Below are 21070 nucleotides of genomic sequence, written 5' to 3' on the forward strand. Positions count from 1 at the left end.
GCTTGAGCCCAGGAGTTGGAGGTTGCTGTGAGCGTGATGCCATGGCACTCTACCCAGGGGGATAGCTTGAGGCTCCGTCTCAAAAAAAAAAAAAAGAAGAAAGAAAGTAACAAACCAAAAGCAAAATCCAAGAAATTTAAAATTAAAATTTTTAGGAGTATTCTTCCCTTTAATAAAATATATCTGCTTTGAAAATCTTTTTGGTAAAACCCAAGGTTTCTTACTATTTGAAAGTCATTGCTTAAAGCAGTAAATTAAAAGGACCATTTTGAGTGTTGTTTTTGTTTTTTAAGGCAAACTAACAGCTGTGGATACCATTTGTGATAGTGTTGTAGGTTTTTGAGTTACTAGTCATCCATTGTTAACTTTCTAAAATTTTTATGAGTTGGAATTTTAAGAGATTAGCTTGAACTGTGTTGCTTTCTATTTTACAGGACGGCCCCCAGGTCCCGAAATGGAATACTGCACTGACAGAGAGTCATACTCATTAGCTGCTGGCTTGGCCCTAGGCATGGTTTGCTTGGGGGTAAGAATAGTCCTTCCCATGCTTCAATTATGCCTCCCTGTTGAGACAAATAATCTTGACACTTAAACCTGATTATCACTCTGCTTCCTATGACTTAACTTGATTCTCAATTTTTTTCTCTTTCTGGATATTTTTCATCATTCCAGATGTGTGAATAGAGAGAAATTGCAACAAAGGGGGGGGGGGCTTTAAGATTTCTATCCCCCTTACTTAGATATGTGTTCATGAGTAAACTAAGGAAGTGGAGTTTCTTTTTTTCTTTCTTTTTTTTTGAGACAGAGTCTTACTATGTTGCCCTTGATAGAATACCATGGCATCACAGCTAACAGCAACCTCAAATTCTTGGGCCTAAGAGATTCTCTTGCCTCAGCCTTCAGCCTCCCAAGTATCTGGGACTACAGGTGCCCGCCACAACACCCAGCTGTTTTTTTTTGTCATTGTTTTTGGCAGGCCTGGGTCCGCTTCAAACCCACCAGTCCCGGTGTGGCTAACCCCCAAGCTATGGACACTGAACCAAGGAATGGAGTTTCTTGAAAGAGGTTCAAGACATAAGATGAAGTTACAGCCCACTCTGATAGAAGACAGAAAATAGTGAAAATGTATATGATGGGGAGACTTCAGAATATGTAGTGGTTGCTGGAAACAAACCCTAAACCTCTTTGGCCACTCTGGTGTTTACTGTGTATTCCAGAATGTTGCCACAGTAGCATTTGCTTTGTAACAAAAGGCACTTTCAGGTTGACCCATCTTTATCTTCATCTAAGAGATGTGTAGAGAATTAACTAGAAATATTTTATTAATTGACTTTCACTTGGAATATGGTTCTCCTGAAGAATTACCAATATGTTATGATCAAGCTAAATGATGTAGAGAAAGTTATAACGTAAGGAGCTTTTTTATGTGTATCCTAAAAATCCACCCTGTGTTTGATTGTGTGTTGACTTCACATTGGGTATATCAGCTAAAGAGGCACATGGGGTACAATGGAAAATCATCATACTGGCATTGGGGCCTGAATTCTGGTCCTGACTGGGGACTACATTATCAACTGTTGACTAAACAGCTGAATGGACAGTTGCTTTGTTTTGCATCTACTCCTGCTGCTTATTAGCTATGTAACCTTAGACTTAATCCCCTGTGCCTCACTTATCAATAAAAGGAGGTTCTTACTAATAGCTATTTGATGAAGTTGTTAACTCAAGTTAAACACACCAGCATTCAGTAAGTTATTTTTACCGTAGTTATTGTTGCTGGAAAAGTTAATAGTCACAATAATGAAAGTATTCAGGTATTCACAGTTCAGATTTCAATTACATGGGTAATATTTTCTAATTAATATCTAATTAATAGATTAAGTGTAATTTATCTATTATAAAGTCTTAATTTTATGAAATAAAAATACTAAATCTTGGGTGGCACCTGTGGCTCAAGGAGTAGGGCACTGGCCCCATACTTAAACCTGGCCCCTGCCAAAAACTGTAAAAAAAAAAAAAAATAGGTGGCGGCATATGGCTCAAAGGAGTAGGGTGCCACTCCATATGCTGGAGGTGGCAGGTTCAAATCCAGCCCCGGCCAAAAAACTGCAAAAAAAAAAACACACTAAATCTTGAACATAAGCATATTATGAGTTTTATGAGATTAATTACTAATAGTTTGAGTATTAATGAGTATTAACTCATGATTAATGTTTAATTGGAAAAAAAAAAACCCAAACCCCAAATACCCTGCTTTGACATTAGTTTCTTCCTTTATTAGTCATGTGGTATATGGATCTTCTTCCATAAGATTTCTTCTCTTATGTCTGTTATTTTACAGCATGGCAGTAATTTGATAGGCATGTCTGATCTCAATGTTCCTGAGCAACTTTATCAGTACATGGTTGGAGGACATAGGCGCTTTCAAATAGGGATGCACAGGGAGAAACATAAATCTCCAAGTTATCAAATCAAAGTAAGTACAAGTCAAAGGAACAGTTCAAAATTCTGGAAGTTAAGATGTTAATTTGAAAATACTAGTTTTCATACTGACATTCTAAAATATGTTAATTTTAAGCATAGGCTAGTATTCAGAAAAATTTTAGAATAATTTAGAACTCTTTTAAATGAATAACCTATTCTTTCAACAGGAAGGAGATACCATTAATGTGGATGTGACTTGTCCAGGTGCAACGCTAGCTTTGGCTATGATCTACTTAAAAACTAATAACAGGTATTGTATGAGTTTTATTATGACAGTGTGATATCTTTTCCGACCATAGTAGTAAAATTATCTTAAGTTTATTTCCTTTTTGTGAGATCAACCATTCATTCTCTCAACTACTATAAGTTACACAAGTTTTATTTAGAAATAATACATTTTGGCATTTTATTTTTTATTTTTTTTACATATTTTTATTTAATTTTTTGAGACAAGAGTCTCACTTTGTCACCCTCAGTAGAGTGCCTTGGCATCATATCTCACAGCAACCTCTAACTCTTGGGCTCAAGTGATTCTCTTGCTTCATCTCCCGAGCAGCTGTGACTACAGGCACCCGCCACAATGCCTGCCTATTTTTACAGATGCTCTAGCTTAGGATGGTTTCGAACTCATGAGCTCAGGTGTTCTGCCCACCTTAGTCTCCCAAAGTGCTCAGAGTGAGCCACTGCGCCACTCTACATTTTGCCGTGTTAGTGCTACTTGGCAATATTTCCAATTTTGATTTCATTTCTGTTTCATAGTTGTCAGTGACATGCCAGCAATGCCCAAGTTTTGTTTCATTGATAGCATTGTGAGGACTTTTTAAGCCAGAAATGCTTAGGATTCTTCAGTTCTTGGTTTCTGTTTATGAAAATTGTTTCTGCCTACTTCAAGAGTTTTTCTCAGTGCTCATTTCTGCAACACATACACTAAAATTGAAACGATAGAGAGGTTAACATGGCCCCTGCACGTTAATGACATGCAAGTTCATGAGGCCTTTTATATTTTCAGCCAGCACCTTGTATCTCAAGGTGGGATTTCAAAGCCTCAGATCAAGAACAAACTCCCCTTTCCTTTTAGCCTTCCCAATTCAGACAGTTCTCTGTACTTATGTGAAAAAACAAAAATGTTCAAGCCCCAAACATTAATGATGCTGATAAGAAGTAAAAATTTGTGCCATAATGGAAAATATCTAAATGTCTAAACCCCTCCCCTCCAAAAAAAGAGCTTTCCTAGTGACCAAATCTTCTACCTTCCCAACTCCTTATAGTTAGTGCTAACATTTGAAAGTCGACTTTTGGTGTCTATCCTTAACATTTTACGTAAAAGTAAGTTAGAGACATTGTACTACGTTTTAAGTCTTGTAACGTAAAAAGTATTTGAAAAATTCAGGTTTTTCAGTGTTCAGGTTTCTTCCCTTAGAAAAAGTGAAAATGTGCAGAATTAAAACAAAGTGGTTAAAAATGGATGTTTTATTCATGTACTATTGGATGAATGTGTATGGCGGTGCTTTCCTGGTACTTTGGGTATTTCACTGAACAAAATGAAACAAAATATCTGCCCTCCTAGAGCTTATGTTAGTGAGATGGATGTACAACATACAGGATGTCTATGAAGTTTACATGCAATTTGAAACAGACAACTATTTTAAATTGCACATGAACTTTATGGACATCCTATATTAGGGAGCATAATACATATTTTTGTTAGAGGGTGTGAAATATTATAGAAAAATATAGAGCAGTGGTGGAGTGAGGAAAAATGTTTTGAAATAAACCCTGAGATTGCTGATTATCTTGTCCTCTACTTGAGCAGTAACCCTCACTGATATCCTTCACCAACAGATCCATTGCAGATTGGCTTCGAGCTCCTGATACCATGTATTTGCTGGACTTTGTGAAACCAGAATTTCTTTTGCTTAGGGTATGCTACTTTCTCATTTTTAATCTCTGTTAATAAATTTAACTTACATAATACATACAGGGTATGACATTTTTTTGAAAATGTCATTTTAAGAAAACCTTTTATTTATTCTTTATTTTATTTTTTTGAGACAGAGTCTCACTTTGTTACCCTTAATAGGGTTCTGTGGCATCATAGCTCACAGCAATCTCAAACTCTTGGGCTTAAGCAATTCTCTTGCCTCAGCTTCCCAAGTAGCTGGGACAACAGGTACCTGCCATGATGCCAGGCTATTTATTGTTATTTATTTATTTATTTTTTATTATGGAAGAAATGTTTATTTTTTAACATTTTTAAAAATTAAATCATAGTTGTGTACATTAATGCAATCATGGGGTACAGTGTGCTGGTTTTATATACAATCTGAAATATTTTGATCAAACTGCTCAGGCTATTTTTTTGTTGTAGTTGTCATTGTTTAGCAGACCTGGGCTGGGTTTGAACTCACCAGCCCTGGTGAATGTGGCTGGCGCCCTAACCACTGACCTACAAGCGCCTAGCCAAAACCTTTTACTTCTAAACCATTATGTGTATCTATTTGGCAGCATTCTTTTGGGAAATTCCCCAAATATAACTTGAGCAATTCAAAGAAAGGTAATCACATTGATACCCAATTCATGGAATGACATTTCATCTTTTCACATTATTATTAAAAACTTTTTTTTTTCTTTTTTTGAGACAGAGCCTCAAGCTATCCCCCTGGGTAGAGTGCCGTGGCCTCACAGCTCACAGCAGCCTCCAACTCCTGGGCTCAAGCGAGTCTCCTGCCTTAGCCTCCCAAGTAGCTGGGACCACAGGCGCTTGCCACAACGCCCGGCCATTTTTTTGGTTGTAGCCATCATTGTTGTTTTGGCGGGCCTGGCCTGGATTCGAACCCGCCACCTTAGGTGTACGTCGCTGGCGCCTTAGCCACTTGAGCCACAGGCGCCGAGCCTATTAAAAACTTTCTAAAAAGCAACAAATGAATAGGAGATTAGTACTACTTTATTTTACATTTTTGAATTGCTATAAAGGATGTAGTAACTGTTCAGGTTATATTTAATGACAATAACAGTTTGACATAATTGCCTAAAAATTTCCTTCTTTTTTTTTTTAATGTTTACACTTAGCATATGGAAGCATTTAAATTATGATATAAACAGAGTGGCCAGGCGTGGTGGCTCACACCCGTAATCCCAGCACTTGGGAGGCTAAGGCGGGTAGATTGCCTGAACTCACAGGTTCGAGACTAGCCTGAGCCACAGCGAGACCCTGTCCTTAAAAAAAAAAAAAAAAAAGATGTATTTTTCTTTTGTGTTTTGTTTTTTTATAAAGCATATTTTAAAAGTCCTCTCCTACCTCTCTAAACTTCATGATCAACTTAATTTTAGTTTTTTTTTGTTAAAAAAAAAAATTTTTTTTTTAACAGTCTCTCTCTGTTGCCCTGGGTAGAGTACCTTGGCATCATAGCTCACAGCAACCTGAAACTCTTGAGCTCAAGTGAGCAATCTTGCCTTAGCCTCCAAGTACCTGGGACTACAGGCACCCACCACAATGCCCAGCTAGTTTTTCTATTTTTAGTAGAGATGGGGTCTCACTCTTGTTCAGGCTGGTCTTGAACTTGTGAGCTTAAGCAATCTACCCACTTCAGCCTCACAGAATGCTAGGGTTATAGACAAGAGCCACTGGGCCTGGCCCAGGCTAAGTTTTGATGTTCAATAGATTAAGTATATTAAATGCATTTTTGACTTAATGATATTTTGAACTTAATGATGGGCTTATTGGGGCATAACCCCATCGGAAGTTGGATCATTTGTATATATTTAACAAATTTTTCAAAATTGTTATCACTGGGCCAGGCATGGCAGCTTATGCTTTGTAATTCTAGTACTTTGGGAGGCTGGAGTGGCAGGATTGCTTGAGCTGAGAAATTCAAGATTATAGTCAGTTACGATTGTGTCACTGCACAATCATGGCTCACTTGGGTGACAGTGAGAGAGCAAGACCCTGTCTCTAAAAAAGAAAACAAAAAAACCAAAATTGTCAGCAGCTAGGAACTGATTTTTAAATTGTTCTTTTTTTATTATTGTAATATGTATGAATTTTGGACTGCTCTTATTAATTTTATGTGTATTGCATTTTTAAGACACTTGCTCGATGCCTGATTTTGTGGGATGATATTTTACCAAATTCCAAGTGGGTTGACAGCAATGTTCCTCAAGTAAGTATATATAATAAATATTATTATATCTTTAATAGCATAAAATTACAATTTCTTATGAGATCTTCCAAAATATTATAAAATATTTTTTCTTAAGAAGGCAACATTGACCACTAGGGGATCTCTTGGAGCTATACAAAATTTCATTTTAAGGTTGTATAGTGATTTTAGACCACAGCTTTCCCTTCTGGCTAGGTCTCTAGAATTTACAGTTTTTAAAAATTATGTATACCAAAGTACTCTAAAAATTTTTTTTTCCCTCTGGTCCCAAGAATGGCCAGAAGGATATTAAGATCACCAAGAATAATTTAGAGGTTGCCAAGGACTTGTTTAAAAGTATTTTCAAGTCCAACTGAGAACTCAGACATTTAGAAAAAAAAAATAATAAAAATGTATTTTTGGCATTTCTATCCTAGTCAAGTACACATTTATCTGAGATGCCATTTAACTTTATGAGAATTTTAGATTTCTTTTAATTACTTCATAGCATATTTATTTAGTAAGCCATGTATGTTAGTTAAAATAAACAGACTACTTTGTAAAAAACTCAATACCAAATATTTTAAGTCGGCTGTTGCCCTTAGTGAACTGTCCCAAGTCTAGTGGTCTCAGTGTTTTGTTTGTTTAAAAAGTAAACCTATTTATCCTTGAGAATACTACATGGATTGTTTTCTCCAATATTTTGAGAAGAAAAATCTCAAAATGTAGACAGGTTGAAAGAACTTTTTATGAACACTCATCGCCAATAGAGTCTACCATTAAATTGTTACTGTGTAAATGTTTTTAATCACGTATCTATTCACTTATTGATTTTTCTGTCTAAACCATCAGTTTTGGATGAATTTCAAAGTTAGTTGCAGACAGAAATCACTTCTTAATATCACAGCATCTATATCATTAACTAGAATTCAGTATTTATTTTACATTTTTTCTTTTTATAGTAACTTTTATGTATCATGAAATTTGATTTGACTATGCATACACCTAACCCCAAGGCAATCACTATATATTTTGTTTTTAACTTAAAATATATTAGTTTTTCTAATATAGAACTTTATACAAATAGAGTCAAGTACAACATATATGCCCTTTGGTATAAGACTTCTTTCACTCACTGTGGTTTTGAGATATTATTGAATATATCAGTAGTTTGTTCTTTTTATTATTATGTAGTACAGGTTTAGTACCCCTTGTCTGAAATGCTTGGGACCAGAAGTACTTAGGATTTTTTCAGATTTTGGAATATTTGCATTATGTTCACTAGTTGAGCATCCTTAATCTCAAACTCTGAAATCTAAAATGCTCTAATTTCTTTTGAGCATCATTTTGGCATACAAAATGTTTCAGATTTTAGAGCATTTTGGATTTTGGGGTTAGAGTTCCTCAATCTGTATTTTCTAATTCTAATTATATTAGGTAGGGTTGGAATTATTGAAGCATGAGGTAGATGGAAAGTTTAGTTTTATATGTTGTATAACCTTTTCCCAAAGAGGCTACAGCATTTTATAGTCTGACCAACAGTATTTGAGAATTCTGGCTGAGAAATCTCACCAATATTTGGTGATATAAATCTTTAAACTTTTAGTGCTACTGATATATGATGATTTCTCATTGTGGTTTCAATTTGTATTTCTCTGATGGTTAATGAAGTTGAGAACTTTTTCTTTGACATAATTAGTTCCTGTATATCTTTATTGGTGAAGATATCTTTTCAAGTATTCTGCTTATTTAAAAAACTTGAATTGCTTATCTTTTGATTATTGAGTTGTTAGAATTTTTTTATATATTCTAGAAACCTTTTCTTTGTCAGAGGTAAGTTTTGCAACTATCCCTTCCAGTATATGACTTGTATAGTCATTTTCTTAGTATTAATTTTGATGAGAAGCTTTATTATTTTATTTTATTTTTTGTTAATCAGGGTCAGGTTTGAACTTGCCACCCCTAATACATGGGGCTGGTGCTCTAACCACTGAGCACCCTGATGAGAAGATTTAAAAATAATAATCTGATTTGTAAGGGTTATTTTTTGTGGTTATTCTCTGTGTTCTAGTGAAAAAAACATTTCTCTAACCCTAAGTCATGAAGATAATTTGTTATATTTTTTCCTAAAAGCTCTAAAGTTTTAGTTTTCATGTGTAGTTGTATAATCTATCTCAAAGTAATTTTGTGTATGACATGAAGTAGAGATTGAGGCTATCTCCCAGGGAAGCACTTTAGAAACTCTTGAGTCCTGGGTTTTTATTGGGAGCTGACATATAGGTACCCTTTGCCTTGTATGTAGACTCATAGGGTTAGTCTAACCCACATTATTTGTATAAGGAGTTTTGGCACAGTAAGCATACATATATTGTATACACATTGTGTTTTAAAGCAGGCAATTAATTTACTTTGAATTAAATTGTCAAACTCTGTTTCTTGGGGATTATCTCTAATATCAGTTTAGTTATTTTATGCTATGGGCTACTGGAGTCTGCCCTGTGCACACATGGTTCATAGAAGAGGAAGATATTTGCATAGAATTTATACACAGAATTTGGGGCCCTCTGTGTGTGGCTCTCTTCTTTTATGTATTCTGTCATCCTCTCCCAAAGGTTGTGGTTTCCCAAGTTCTGTATCCTGGTGGTTAAAGTAAAAAAGATTGTGGTTTTGATTTTCTTTTTTTTCTTTTTTAAATTAAAATACTATCTTACTAGCTGCACTCTGCTCAGCTAGAGTGCAGTGGCATTATCATAGCTAACTGCAACCTCAAGATTTATGTTCCGTAGAGATCCTCACCCTTCCACTTAGCTAGAACTACTGGTGTGCACCACTTCACCCAGCTAATTTTTCTTTCTTTCTTTTTTTTTTTTTTTTAAGTAGAAACAGGGTTTTGCTCTTCCTTAGGCTGGTCCCAAACTCCTGAGCTCAAGTGATCCTCCTTCAGTTTCCCACAGTGCTAGGATTATAGGCATGAGCCACTGTGCCCAGCCAATTGTGGATTTTTAATGGGAGTTCAGCCATCCTTTACCTGGCCTCAGACCAGCAGCCATGAGAAAAGAAATTGACCTGATGGTGTTCCTGTTTTCCAAGTATTAACTCCCCTCTAGATTCTGCTGGCTTTTGTTTGCCCTCTGGTACCTCTAATTCAGGGGTTGTTGAACTACAGCCCATCTGTTTTTTGTCTTATTAGAATATAACCACGCACAATTGTTTGCTTATTGCGTATAGCTTCTTTTGTGTTAACAAAAGGACAAAGTAAATATTAACAATGTCTTGTTAACAAGAGTAAACATTTTTTTTGTGACAGAGTCTCAAGCTGTCGCCCTTGGTAGAGTGCCATGGCGTCACAGCTCACAGCAACCTCCAACTCGTGGGCTCAAGTGATCCTCTTGCCTTTTGGGCGGTGCCTCTGGCTCAGTGGGTAGGGCACTGGCTACCCTACTGGGGTGGCAGGTTTGAACCCGGCTCCAGCCAAATTGCAAAGAAAAATAGCTGGGTGTTGTGGCGGGTGCCTGTAGTTCCAGCTACTCAGGAGGCCAGCCCAGGAGTTGGAGGTTGCTGTGAGCTGTGACACCACAGTACTCTACTGAGAGCAACAAAGTGAGACACTGTCTCTAAAAAAAAAGGAAAGAAAGAAAATATGTAACTTTTTCTTTTTTTTCTTAAAAGAAATGGGCCAAATTTATTCTTGATTGTTAAAATTAGATATTCTGTGTATATTTTTGATAAATTGGTCACTTCCTATACTAAAAGAAAGGAATGTCGTGTTTTTTTTTGGCTGGGGCTGGATTTGAACCCACATGTGGAGCCAGTGCCCTACTCCTTTGAACCCAGATGCCACCCAGAAGGGAATGTCTTTTAAAATAATAGTTAACAACATAGCTGATCAGCATATTTATTGTTTTGCTTAGCTTGGGTAATTAGCCTCGCCTCACCTCACCTCACCTCACCTCACCTCACCTCACCTCACCTCTGGTAGATATGTAGGTGACTTCTGGTAGATACTTTGGCATAATGCTAGAAACAGCCCATGAAGAAGCACATTTATGTCTCTCATTAGAGTTCTCCCTAATTACTTTTTTCCTCTTTTCTTAGTTCTTCTGCTCTTTCCTGCTCTAATTCTATAGCTGTCATCTCTGTATTTCAATTGATTGTATGAAGTATTATTACTCTGCTATTGATTCAGAATGTACTTAAGTCCTCTAGTTTATATTTGTTCAGTCCTATTCAGTAATTATTCTTATTTAGCCTGTCTTCGATTTGAAATTTGATTGCATTCAGTGTGATAAATATGAGCCTTTGAACAAAATGGTTTGGTAAAGCTTATCTCGTGTATATATGGACCCAGTAAGCAACATAGTATTCTTCAAATTATTACATATTTCACTTTCTATCTTGACAGATTATAAGAGAAAATAGTATCTCTCTCAGTGAAATTGAATTGCCTTGCTCAGAGGATTTGAATTTGGAAACTTTGTCGTAAGTAATGTATAATAAGATTAATTATCCTAGTATCTATGAGATAGACAGATTGAAATATACTGCATAGCAATAGTATTGTCCTTGATTTGAGTGTGTAATTCTGAATCCTGCATATTTCTAATCACTGTTTAAAATCTGTTAAACACTGTTTCTAATCACTGTTAGTCTTTTTTTTTTTTTAAAGCTCTGAATTGTAGAGCTCTTGTACTTAAAAAACAATATTGGAGATTTAAGTTACACATATTCCTGTTTTATCCTTTCCATTAAAAAATTTGGCAACGGCTCGGCGCCTGTGGCTCAAGTGGCTAAGGTGCTAGGCACATACACCCAAGGTGGCGGGTTAGAATCCAGCCCGGGCCCGCCAAAACAACAATGACAGCTGCAACCAAAAAATAGCCGGGCGTTGTAGCAGGCGCCTGTGGTCCCAGCTACTTGAGAGGCTGAGGCAGGAGACTCGCTTGAGCCCAGGAGTTGGAGGTTGCTGTGAGCTGTGATGCCACAGCACTCTACCCAGAGGGATAGCTTGAGATTCTGTCTCAAAAAAAAAAAAAATTGGCAACAATTAAAAAAAAATTATCTTTTGCTTGCTGCATATGAAACAGTGTAGGCAAGAGGCCAGCTTCATCAGTAAGGGTCCCATCTGCTTCTGACAAAAATATACAAAAGAAAATAGAAATCTGCTAATTGAATAGAGACATGCTCGAATATTCCCCAAAGGGTATAAACTACTTTAGAGGACCCAAGATACTTTTAAAGCAAAATAACGATAATATTAAATTTCTTGTCATTTGTTTTCAGGCAAGCACACGTGTACATAATTGCAGGCGCCTGTTTGTCTCTGGGTTTTCGATTTGCTGGCTCAGAAAATTTATCAGCATTTAACTGTTTGGTAAGAAGTAGCTTAGTTTACTCTGTTCTGTTTTCTTTTTTTAACAAAGCCTTAAGATGTGTATTTTAACCTTGAATTTTTTCTTTTGTTTTTCCAGCATAAATTTGCAAAAGATTTTATGACTTACTTGTCTGCACCTAATGCTTCTGTTGTGAGTCTTTTTATGATTATTCTTGGAAATAAAATTAAAACTTGTAAAAGATTTCACTGATAAATTGCTTATGTGTGGTCAAATATTTCTACTGTTTGTTTGAATTTAGAAGGGGAGATTGGAAGCATCTTTGTACTTTTCTTTTGGGGTATTAATTAGGTGAGAATATGATTACCCTTAAAGGATACACAAGGTATCTAGTTCATGTGACAAGAGGATAAATAAGAACAGCCATAATGCTTGTGGATTGTCACACTTTATGTAATTCTGTTTCAGTACTAAATATTGATAATACCCTTTGAAAAAAATTTTGTGCTTAGTAAAGATTTAATTGTTTTTGAGGCATTACTGTTCTGATAACAGGAAGACTGCAAAATTTTTTATTTCCTGGAAAAAACTATAGATTATTGCAATGCTATTTATAATATGGAAAAATTAAAAAATTAGAAAGTCTAAAAGTAGTTAAATAAATTTGGCTTTGACGTACTCATACATTCTTGCACAATATAGCTATCAAAATCATATTGTATAAGAATTTTTTGTGAGTAAAGATTGCTTGTAATTCTTAAAAAGTTAAAAAAATTTTTTTTTGTTCCAACATCTCAATTTCATTTGAAAAAAATATATGTAGATACAGGGAAAGATTCAGAGAAAAGGGCAAGATGTTAAAACCAGTTCTCTTTGGTTGGTGATCCAAGAGATTGTTATTTCTTCTTGATATTTAATTTTTGAAATTTTCTACATTGAACTTCTATTTCATTATCAGGGAAAATATTTATTTTTATAGATTTTTTTTAAAGTTACAAGCATTAATCTGCTAATGATGGGTAAATTAGTTCTGATAATAATGAAATGTAACATGATGGTTACAGTGATGTCATCTTTTTTGCAATTACAGACAGGTCCTTACAACCTGGAAACCTGCCTCAGTGTGGTGCTGCTGTCTCTGGCCATGGTAATGGCTGGCTCCGGGAACCTGAAGGTTTTGCAGCTTTGTCGCTTCTTGCACATGAAAACGGGTGGTGAAATGAACTATGGTTTTCACTTAGCCCACCACATGGCCCTTGGACTTCTATTTTTGGGAGGGGGAAGGTAAATGAATATGTATATATGTATTTTCTCAAAAGATTTCATGAGTGAGATCTATAAGAGTGACTTATTTTGATTTAGAAGGTACATGAAAATTTTATATTCTGACTACTTGTTAGCTCATCTGAGGAGCATTATTATTAGGGCTTATTTATAGTTTCAATCATCAGTTTATGCTCCACATAGTAGAATTATTGTCCTCTCTTACATACTTGACATCAGTACATTTCTCTTCTTTTTTTTTTTTTGAGACAGAGTCTCAAGCTGTTGCCCTGGAATAGAGTACCATGGTGTCACAGCTCACAGCAACCTCAAACTCTTAGGCTTAAGAGATTCTCTTGCCTCAGCTTCCCAAGTAGCTGGGACTACAGGTGCCCACCACAACACCTGCCTTTTTTTGGGGAGGGGGGGTTGTAGTTGTCTTTGGCGGGCCTGGGCTGGATTCAAACCTGCCAACTCCAGTGTATATGGCTGGTGTGCTAGCTGCTTGAGCTATAGGCGCCAAGCCATCATTACATTTCTCAATGGAGTCTGTCCTCAGTTCTTCAGTGGATTACCAAACTGTCTACCATATAAAAATCTCTTTTGACCTTACAGATCAAAATATACATGCAGTATTTGCAACTCAGAACACCCATCTCCACCCCTCCAATGCCCATCCCAACCACTGTTACCTTACTTCTCCCCAGAGAATACCGTTATTTAGTTCTCTAGCACTGTAGATTGGTTTGGCTGTTTTTGAAATGTAGGTGGAATTATACATTGTGTATCCCTAATTCTTTTGCTTAATGTTATGTTTGTGAGATTCATTCTATGTATATGAGGTCTGACAGCTAAGTTTGTGAACTTCCCATGGTGCACTTATGCTTGCAGTACTGTACAGACAACTTGGTAAGGGTTCATAACCTTGGTATAGCAGTGCCTCACAGTTGTGTTCACATGGACGTGTGTGGTGTGTGGTGGTATCTTGCTGGGTGGTGGTCATTACTGTTGTGTATTTTTGTGTGTTGTGAGAATGTCTGAGCTCGAATTAGAACAACGAACAAACATTAAATTTTTTGTTAAACTCGGCAAGAATGGAAGTGAAATCAGGGACATGAAGAAAACAGTAGTGGGCAAATGGATTAAATGTTTTTCTGAGGAGAGGTCAGGGTGGCCAGTACCAAGCAGAACTGATGAAAGCTGTGAAAAAATTCATTGAATTTTACATCAGAATCTTGGCTGTGAGAAGCAGAGCAGACCAAGGGAACATTGATAGAGAAACAGGAAAATCTTAACTGAAAATCTTGGTCAATAACTCATGGCTCTTACATCATGCCAATGTACCAGCTCACATGGCACTATCTATGAGGGAGTTTTTAGCCAATAAACAAATAAATGTATTGAACACCCTCCCTACTCAACTGGTCAGGCCCCCAATGACTTTCCTTTACCTGAAGATGAAGGAAATACTAAAAGGAAGACATTTTGGTGACATTCAGACATCAAGGGTAATATGATAATAGCTCTGATGCACATTTCAGAAAGAGTTCCATAATGGTTTTGAAGGGTGAACTAGGTGTTGACATTGGTGTATAGTTTCCTAAAATACACATCATAAAATTTCTAACCTTAACTATTTTTAAGTGTGCAGTTCAGTAATGTTAGGCATATTCACAATTTACTACAACTAATCTCCAGAACTTTCTCTTTTGCAAAACTGATAATCTACCTGTGGTCTCCAGGGAGCGCAGCAGGACGTGAGCTGCAGATAACTGAGGTGAAGCTTCAGCTGTATTTATAGCTACTCTCCATTGCTCACATAACTAGCTGAGCTCTGCTTCCTGTCAGATCAGCCAAGGCATTAGATTCTTATGGGAGCATGAACTCCACTATAACTACGCGTATGAGGGATCTAAATCGTGTGCTCCTTATGAGACTCTTATCCCACCCCACTCCCCAGTCCATGGAAAAATTATCTTTCATGGTGCCAAAATGGTTGGGGACTGCTACTCTATGCCTATTAAATAGATCTTCATTTCTCTTTCCCCTCAGCTTCCAGCAACTACCATTCTACTTTGTGTTCTGTGGAGTTGACTTGGTTTGACTTTGTACTGATTTGTAGGGATTCTTTAAACTGTGTGCTAAGCCCTTGGTCACTTTTGCATGTTACAGGTATCTTTGCCACTCCATGGTTTTACCTTTTTATTCTCTCAGTGGTGTCTTTTGTTGACAGGCTTATTAATATTTTTTGTTTATTTATTTCTACTTTTTTGTTCTGCTTATAAAATATTTACCTCAAAGAATTGGACTCTGCTATTTTAGCTTCTAGATTTTTTTTTTAGCCTTTCCATTCACATTTGGATTAAAATCTACTTCTGACACTGATTTATCTGTACGTTTTCTTTGTTTTTCTTATGATTTTTCCCACTGCATTGAAAAGTTTGTCCTTTCTCCTTTGCTTTGCAGTACCACTTTGGTTGTAGAAATTAAATGTCTTTTCACTTGCGTTTTATTTCTGAGGTATTAGGTTCTGTTGGTCTGTTCTTCTGTGCTTGCACTAGTACCACACTGTCCTGTAAGTCTTGATATACAGTAGAATAAATCCTTCAGCCTGAGTTTTCTTCTTCAAAAGTGTGGTTTGCTATTCTTAGCTCTTTGCATTTTCACATAAATATTGGAATTTGTCATTTTCTATACTAATTTGCCTGATAAAATGTTAATTGTGATTGCATTGATGCTATACATCGGTTTGAGGAGAACTGAAATCTTTTATGCTATTGAGTCTTCTAGTCTGTGACTGGGGTATATTCCTTCATTTATTTGGTTCTAAATTATAAGAAATTTCTGTAAGTCATGTAGGCTAATTTCCCCCTATTCTTTTAAGAGAGAGCTAACCACTGGAACTTACCTTTTTAGAAGTACAAAAAGTAAAGATTATCAGAAAGGTGTGCATTTCCTCCTAACTCGTTTGGTGGAATGGCCTTTCTTTAGTTGAGAATGGTTAAAGAAATATTACAATGAAAATTCTTATTTGTATTTAATAATTTTTGAAACTTTGTTTTCTTTTCAAAATGTGCCTCAATCATTATTTAATGCTCTTATTCAATCTCCTCTCTTATTGGTTCACACCAGATGACTCTACTTGCTCTTCTTTAGTACTGAATAGGTTTTCTGCCATTCTGCTACTGCTTTTCTAGTGATTTTTGTTTATAAATGGTTATGTGTACTTTGTAAAAGCATTTAAACTTAAAATAACTACACCATTACATTTAATCCCCCAATTTTTAACACTTGGATAAACTTTTGGTATATCCAAATTGGTATAGAGAAAATGGCCTATTCCATCATATGCCAAAATAATGTTATCTCCTTGCTTAAATTTAGAAATCTCTTCTTAATTTACTAAATATATGAGTATGTATAATGAATGCTAAGTTCTTATTTGTTAACTCTTATTATTAGAAGAGAAAGGGAAAGAAACTTGGGGGTACACATGTGTTTGTGTGTGTGTGTATAATAAAAATATATATTGAATAGTTACAGAAGTGTTTTCATGTGATGTCCTATACAATCTTCAAAATGCTATAAGGAAAAAAAGGGGATTGCAGGATCAAATGGGAGGTCTAATTTGAGTTCTTAGAGGATTCTCCATACTTCCTTCCAAAAAGGTTGTATTAGTTTGTAGTCCTACCAGCAGTGTAAAAGTGTTCCCTTCTCTTCACGTCCACACCAGCATCTGCAGCTTTGAGACTCTAATGTGGGCTACTCTCACTGGGGTTAGGTGATATCTCAGGGTTGTTTTGATTTGCATTTCTCTGATGATGAGAGATGATGCGTGTTTTTTCATATGTTTGTTAGCTATTTGTCTGTCTTTTTTAGAGAAGGTCCTATTCATATATCTTTCCCAGTGATATATGGAAATGTTGGGTCTTTTTTGTAGATTATTTTGAGTTCTCTATAGATCCTAGTTATCAAGCTTTTGTCCAATTCACAATAAGCAAATATCTTTTCCTATTCTGAAGGTTGTCTATTTGCTTTGGTTGTTGTTTCCTTAGCTGTACAGAAGCTATTCAGTTTAATTAAGTTCCTTTTTTTAAAATTTTTGTTACTGTTTCAATTGCCACAAAAGTCTTCTTAAAATCTTTCCCCAGGCTGATATTTTCAAGTGTTTTCCCCATACTTTCTTTGAGAATTTTTATTGTTGCATGTGTTTGGTTTAAATCAAACACCTATATTTTTAAAAGTCACTTTTATAATTCTGTATATAAGTAGGATACATTAAACTGGAGAAGAATGTGTGATACTTTATTCACAACTTTTTAATATTTATAATTTCAGGCAGCGCCTGTGGCTCAGTGAGTAGGGCCCTGGTCCCATATACCGAGGGTGGTGGGTTCAAACCCTCCCCGGCCAAATTGCAACAAAAAATAGCCAGGTGGGTGTTATGGCCAGTGCCTGTGGTCCCAGCAATTCGGAAGGCTGAGGCCAGAGAATCACCTAAGCCCAAGAGCTGGAGGTTGCTGTGAGGTGTGACGCCACGGCATTCTACCAAGGGTGACAAAGTGAGACTCTGTCTCTTAAAAAAAAAGAAAAAATTACAGTTTCTAGGACTGAAATCATGGCATGTTACTATACTATTTTAGGTTAAAACCTTGCTTATTAATTTAAACATTGTAGTTTAACATTTATGGCATTTAAAGAGTCCTCAAATAGCCTTAAGGACTAGCTAAAAAGTGACACATTCATACCACTGGCATTAGAGCATCTTATCATTATGCCTTGCCACAATATTCCAGTTTCCTAATTCTCAAGAATGTCTTGAAAGTACGCTCTATGTAATTAACGAAATTTGCTTTGCAGGTACTCTTTGAGCACATCGAACTCTTCCATTGCTGCTCTTCTCTGTGCCCTGTACCCGCACTTCCCAGCTCACAGCACTGACAACCGGTGAGTCTAGTGATTCTGTTTTCAATGTGATATTTCTCAAGTTCTCTAAGGGGATAATTTGTTTGTGTTATGGATTTGTGGACTTACTTTCTAATTAGTGTTGTTTTATTCTTGAACTTAGTTATCTTCATGACTAAATCTCTGAAGAAGTTTTTCTCGGGTGGCGCCTGTAGCTAAAGCAGCTAAGGTGCCAACCACATACACCAGAGCTGGTGGGTTCAAATCTGGCCCGGGCCTGCCATACAGTGACAACTACTCCCAAAAAATAGCTGGGCGTTGTGGTGGGCACCTGTAGTCCCAGCTACTCAGGAGGCTGAGGCAAGAGAATCACTTAAGCCCAGGAGTTGGAGGTTGCTGTGAGCTGTGATGCCACGGCACTCCACCCAGGGCAATAGCTTAAGGCTATCTCAAAAAAAATAAAAAGAAGTTTTTGTCACAAAGTGTTAGACTAGAACAGAGCTTTGGACATCTGTTGACTTACTTGTCTTCCACCATCTTCAAATCTGTGGAACTGTTCTAAGCCTAGGGCTAGACCAAATAAAGTCATCTTTAGGGAAAAAATGCATCAAACAAAGGATAGTTGCTATGGGAAGTTCAAAATGATACCCTTCTTGCTGTAATTAATTCCAAGAGGAAAATCTGTCTGCTTTAGTGGCAATGGGTCTATGTGAATTTCTTTTTTTTTTTCCTTTATAAATGCTGAGAAATATTGTATAAGTGATGTAGAAGGGATAAGAAAAGGAAAACGCAGCACAAAGTTAAAGATATTTAGAAGTGGCAGTGAGTAGAACCTCAAACTATGTAGAAGCAATCAAATAATTCAAGAGCTCTGCATTTTAGAGTGCAAGGAATCACCAATAGTTCAGTTTCTCTAGAAGTTTGAGATATAGCAAATCTCTCTTGCATATGAGAGAAGGGAAGCAAATAACTCCTACAGCCCAGTGACAGCTGAGATGACCATTGCCCAGAATTGAGTCAGGGGCACTCTTCGTCATAACCTAAGCCATCATTTGATAGTGTAATGTATAACCAATGGTGGAAGAAAGATAACTGTTTTACATAAATAGCCTGATCTGAAATCCAAAGTCTGGTGATAGATAAAGCATAACTATTATTGCTAAATTAATACAGCTCTGACATGTGGTCCTGTGCCTGCCATTTAGGAAAGATTTTTTACATTGTTAAAGCCAGTTATTCTTTAAAGTAGAAGGAAGAGTAACACTCATATATTTCTGGCCATAGTGATGGTTTAGTTATTATAAACAAAGTAATCTGGTGAGAACAATCTTTATGTAATAAGTATCAGTTTTTTCCTGACCCCCCCCCCTTTTTTTTTTTGAAACCGAGTCTTTCTTTGTCACCCTCAGTAGAGTGCTATGGTGTCATAACTCAACAGCAACCTCAAAGTCTTGGGCTTAAGTGATTCTCTTGCCTCAGTCCCAAGTAGCTGGGACTACAGGCACCTCACAGCAACCTCAAACTCTTGGGCTTAAATGATTCTCTTGCCTCAGTCCCAAGTATCTGGGACTACAGGCTATTTTTAGAAAGGGGTCTTGCTCTTGCTCAGGCTGGTCTTGACCTTATGAGCTCAGGGCATTCCACCTGCCTCAGCCTCCCAGAGTGTTAGGATTACAGTCATGAGCCACGGTGCTGGGCTTCTAACTCCTTCTTAATAGACTTGTAAAAGTGAGTAGATTTTGGTGGGAAGAGTGAGGATGTTATTATTATTATTATTATTTTTAATAGAGACAGAATCTCACTTTATCACCCTCTGAGGGCCGTGCTATCACAGCTCACAGCAACCTCCAACTCCTGGGTTTAGGCGATTCTCTTGCCTCAGCCTCCCGAGTAGCTGGACTGGCACCCACCATGATATCTGGCTATTTTTTGTTGTTGTTGCAGTTTGGCTGGGGCCAGCTTCAAACTCAACCACCCTCAATATATGGGGCTGGCGCCCTACCCACAGAGCCACAGGTGCTGCCCTGGAGGTTATTATCTATAATTATAGTTTTTCAGAAAGTTGAAGTGTCATTTTATCCCTCTTATAGGATCATAAAATATAAATACTTTCTTGTATGTTTGCATTCTCAAATATAAATTTTACAATTAAAAAGTTTTGGAAAATTCAAACACACACATAAAAAGAAAAATAGTCATGTCATCCACAAATTTTTGATGTACTAAATTTCAAGGGGGTATGTGTGAACATGCACATGTGTGCGTTTGCATACAACATATATATGTAGAGGACCTTTGCTATCTGAGGAAAACTGGCATCCTGTCTTTCTCTGTTCCTTACCTTAAAGAAAAAAACTGAAAGTAAATCCCTGAAAAGGTAAAAAGAGGTGCCTTGTGCTAAAGGGATATTTCAAAGGGACTGCTCTTTGGGGGGCCTGAGGAGACGGAGTCCCACTCTGTTACCCAAGTGCCCAGCTGGGACTGCTTTTATAAGTTGTCAATTCATTAGTAAATATTTTCATGTTTTGACAGTTTTTACTTTCATGTAAAACCTCTTAACTGGGAAAACTCAGTTTTGAGTTGAAAAATCTTTGGGTAAAGGCTCACTTACAGGCTGGGTGCAGTAGCTCACACCTGTAGTCATAGCAATTTGGGAGGCCTAAGTGGGATCACTTGAGGTCAGATGTTTAAGACTAGTCTGAGCAATATAGAGAGACCCTGTCTCTACAGAATAAAAGAAAAAACAACTAGGTGTGGTGGTGCATCCCTGTAGTCCCAGCTACTTGGGAGGCTGAGGCAGGAGGATTACTTGAACCCAGAAGTTTGAGGCTGCCGTGACCTATGATCACTACCACTACACTACAGCCTTGAGCAAGAGAGCAAAAGAGCTCTAAATAAGGACCACTTACATATAATTTATAAAGAGAGTTTCTCTATTACTTTTATGTT

The 21070-nt window shown here is 36.8% G+C and overlaps 1 protein-coding gene and 1 non-coding gene across 3 annotated transcripts in view; both read left to right on the plus strand.

The window, feature by feature from the left end:
• ANAPC1 (anaphase promoting complex subunit 1) overlaps window positions 1–21070 on the plus strand; it is a 115185-nt gene that overhangs the window by 78056 nt on the left and 16059 nt on the right. For both annotated transcript variants that reach the window (XM_023518812.1, XM_012811065.2), the window contains exons 30-39: window positions 435–526; window positions 2342–2476; window positions 2652–2734; window positions 4327–4405; window positions 6570–6644; window positions 11026–11102; window positions 11904–11994; window positions 12092–12145; window positions 13044–13237; window positions 18077–18163. In XM_023518812.1, coding sequence (XP_023374580.1) covers window positions 435–526; window positions 2342–2476; window positions 2652–2734; window positions 4327–4405; window positions 6570–6644; window positions 11026–11102; window positions 11904–11994; window positions 12092–12145; window positions 13044–13237; window positions 18077–18163 — 967 coding nt within the window. The remainder of the gene's footprint in view (window positions 1–434; window positions 527–2341; window positions 2477–2651; window positions 2735–4326; window positions 4406–6569; window positions 6645–11025; window positions 11103–11903; window positions 11995–12091; window positions 12146–13043; window positions 13238–18076; window positions 18164–21070) is intronic.
• Window positions 3388–3491, plus strand: LOC111728301. Its single transcript, XR_002775639.1, has one exon. It is a non-coding gene; the product is annotated as a U6 spliceosomal RNA (small nuclear RNA).

The sequence above is a fragment of the Otolemur garnettii genome, unplaced genomic scaffold, assembly GCF_000181295.1.
Source record: "Otolemur garnettii isolate 467f Iridium unplaced genomic scaffold, OtoGar3 scaffold00148, whole genome shotgun sequence".
Taxonomy (NCBI): domain Eukaryota; kingdom Metazoa; phylum Chordata; class Mammalia; order Primates; family Galagidae; genus Otolemur; species Otolemur garnettii.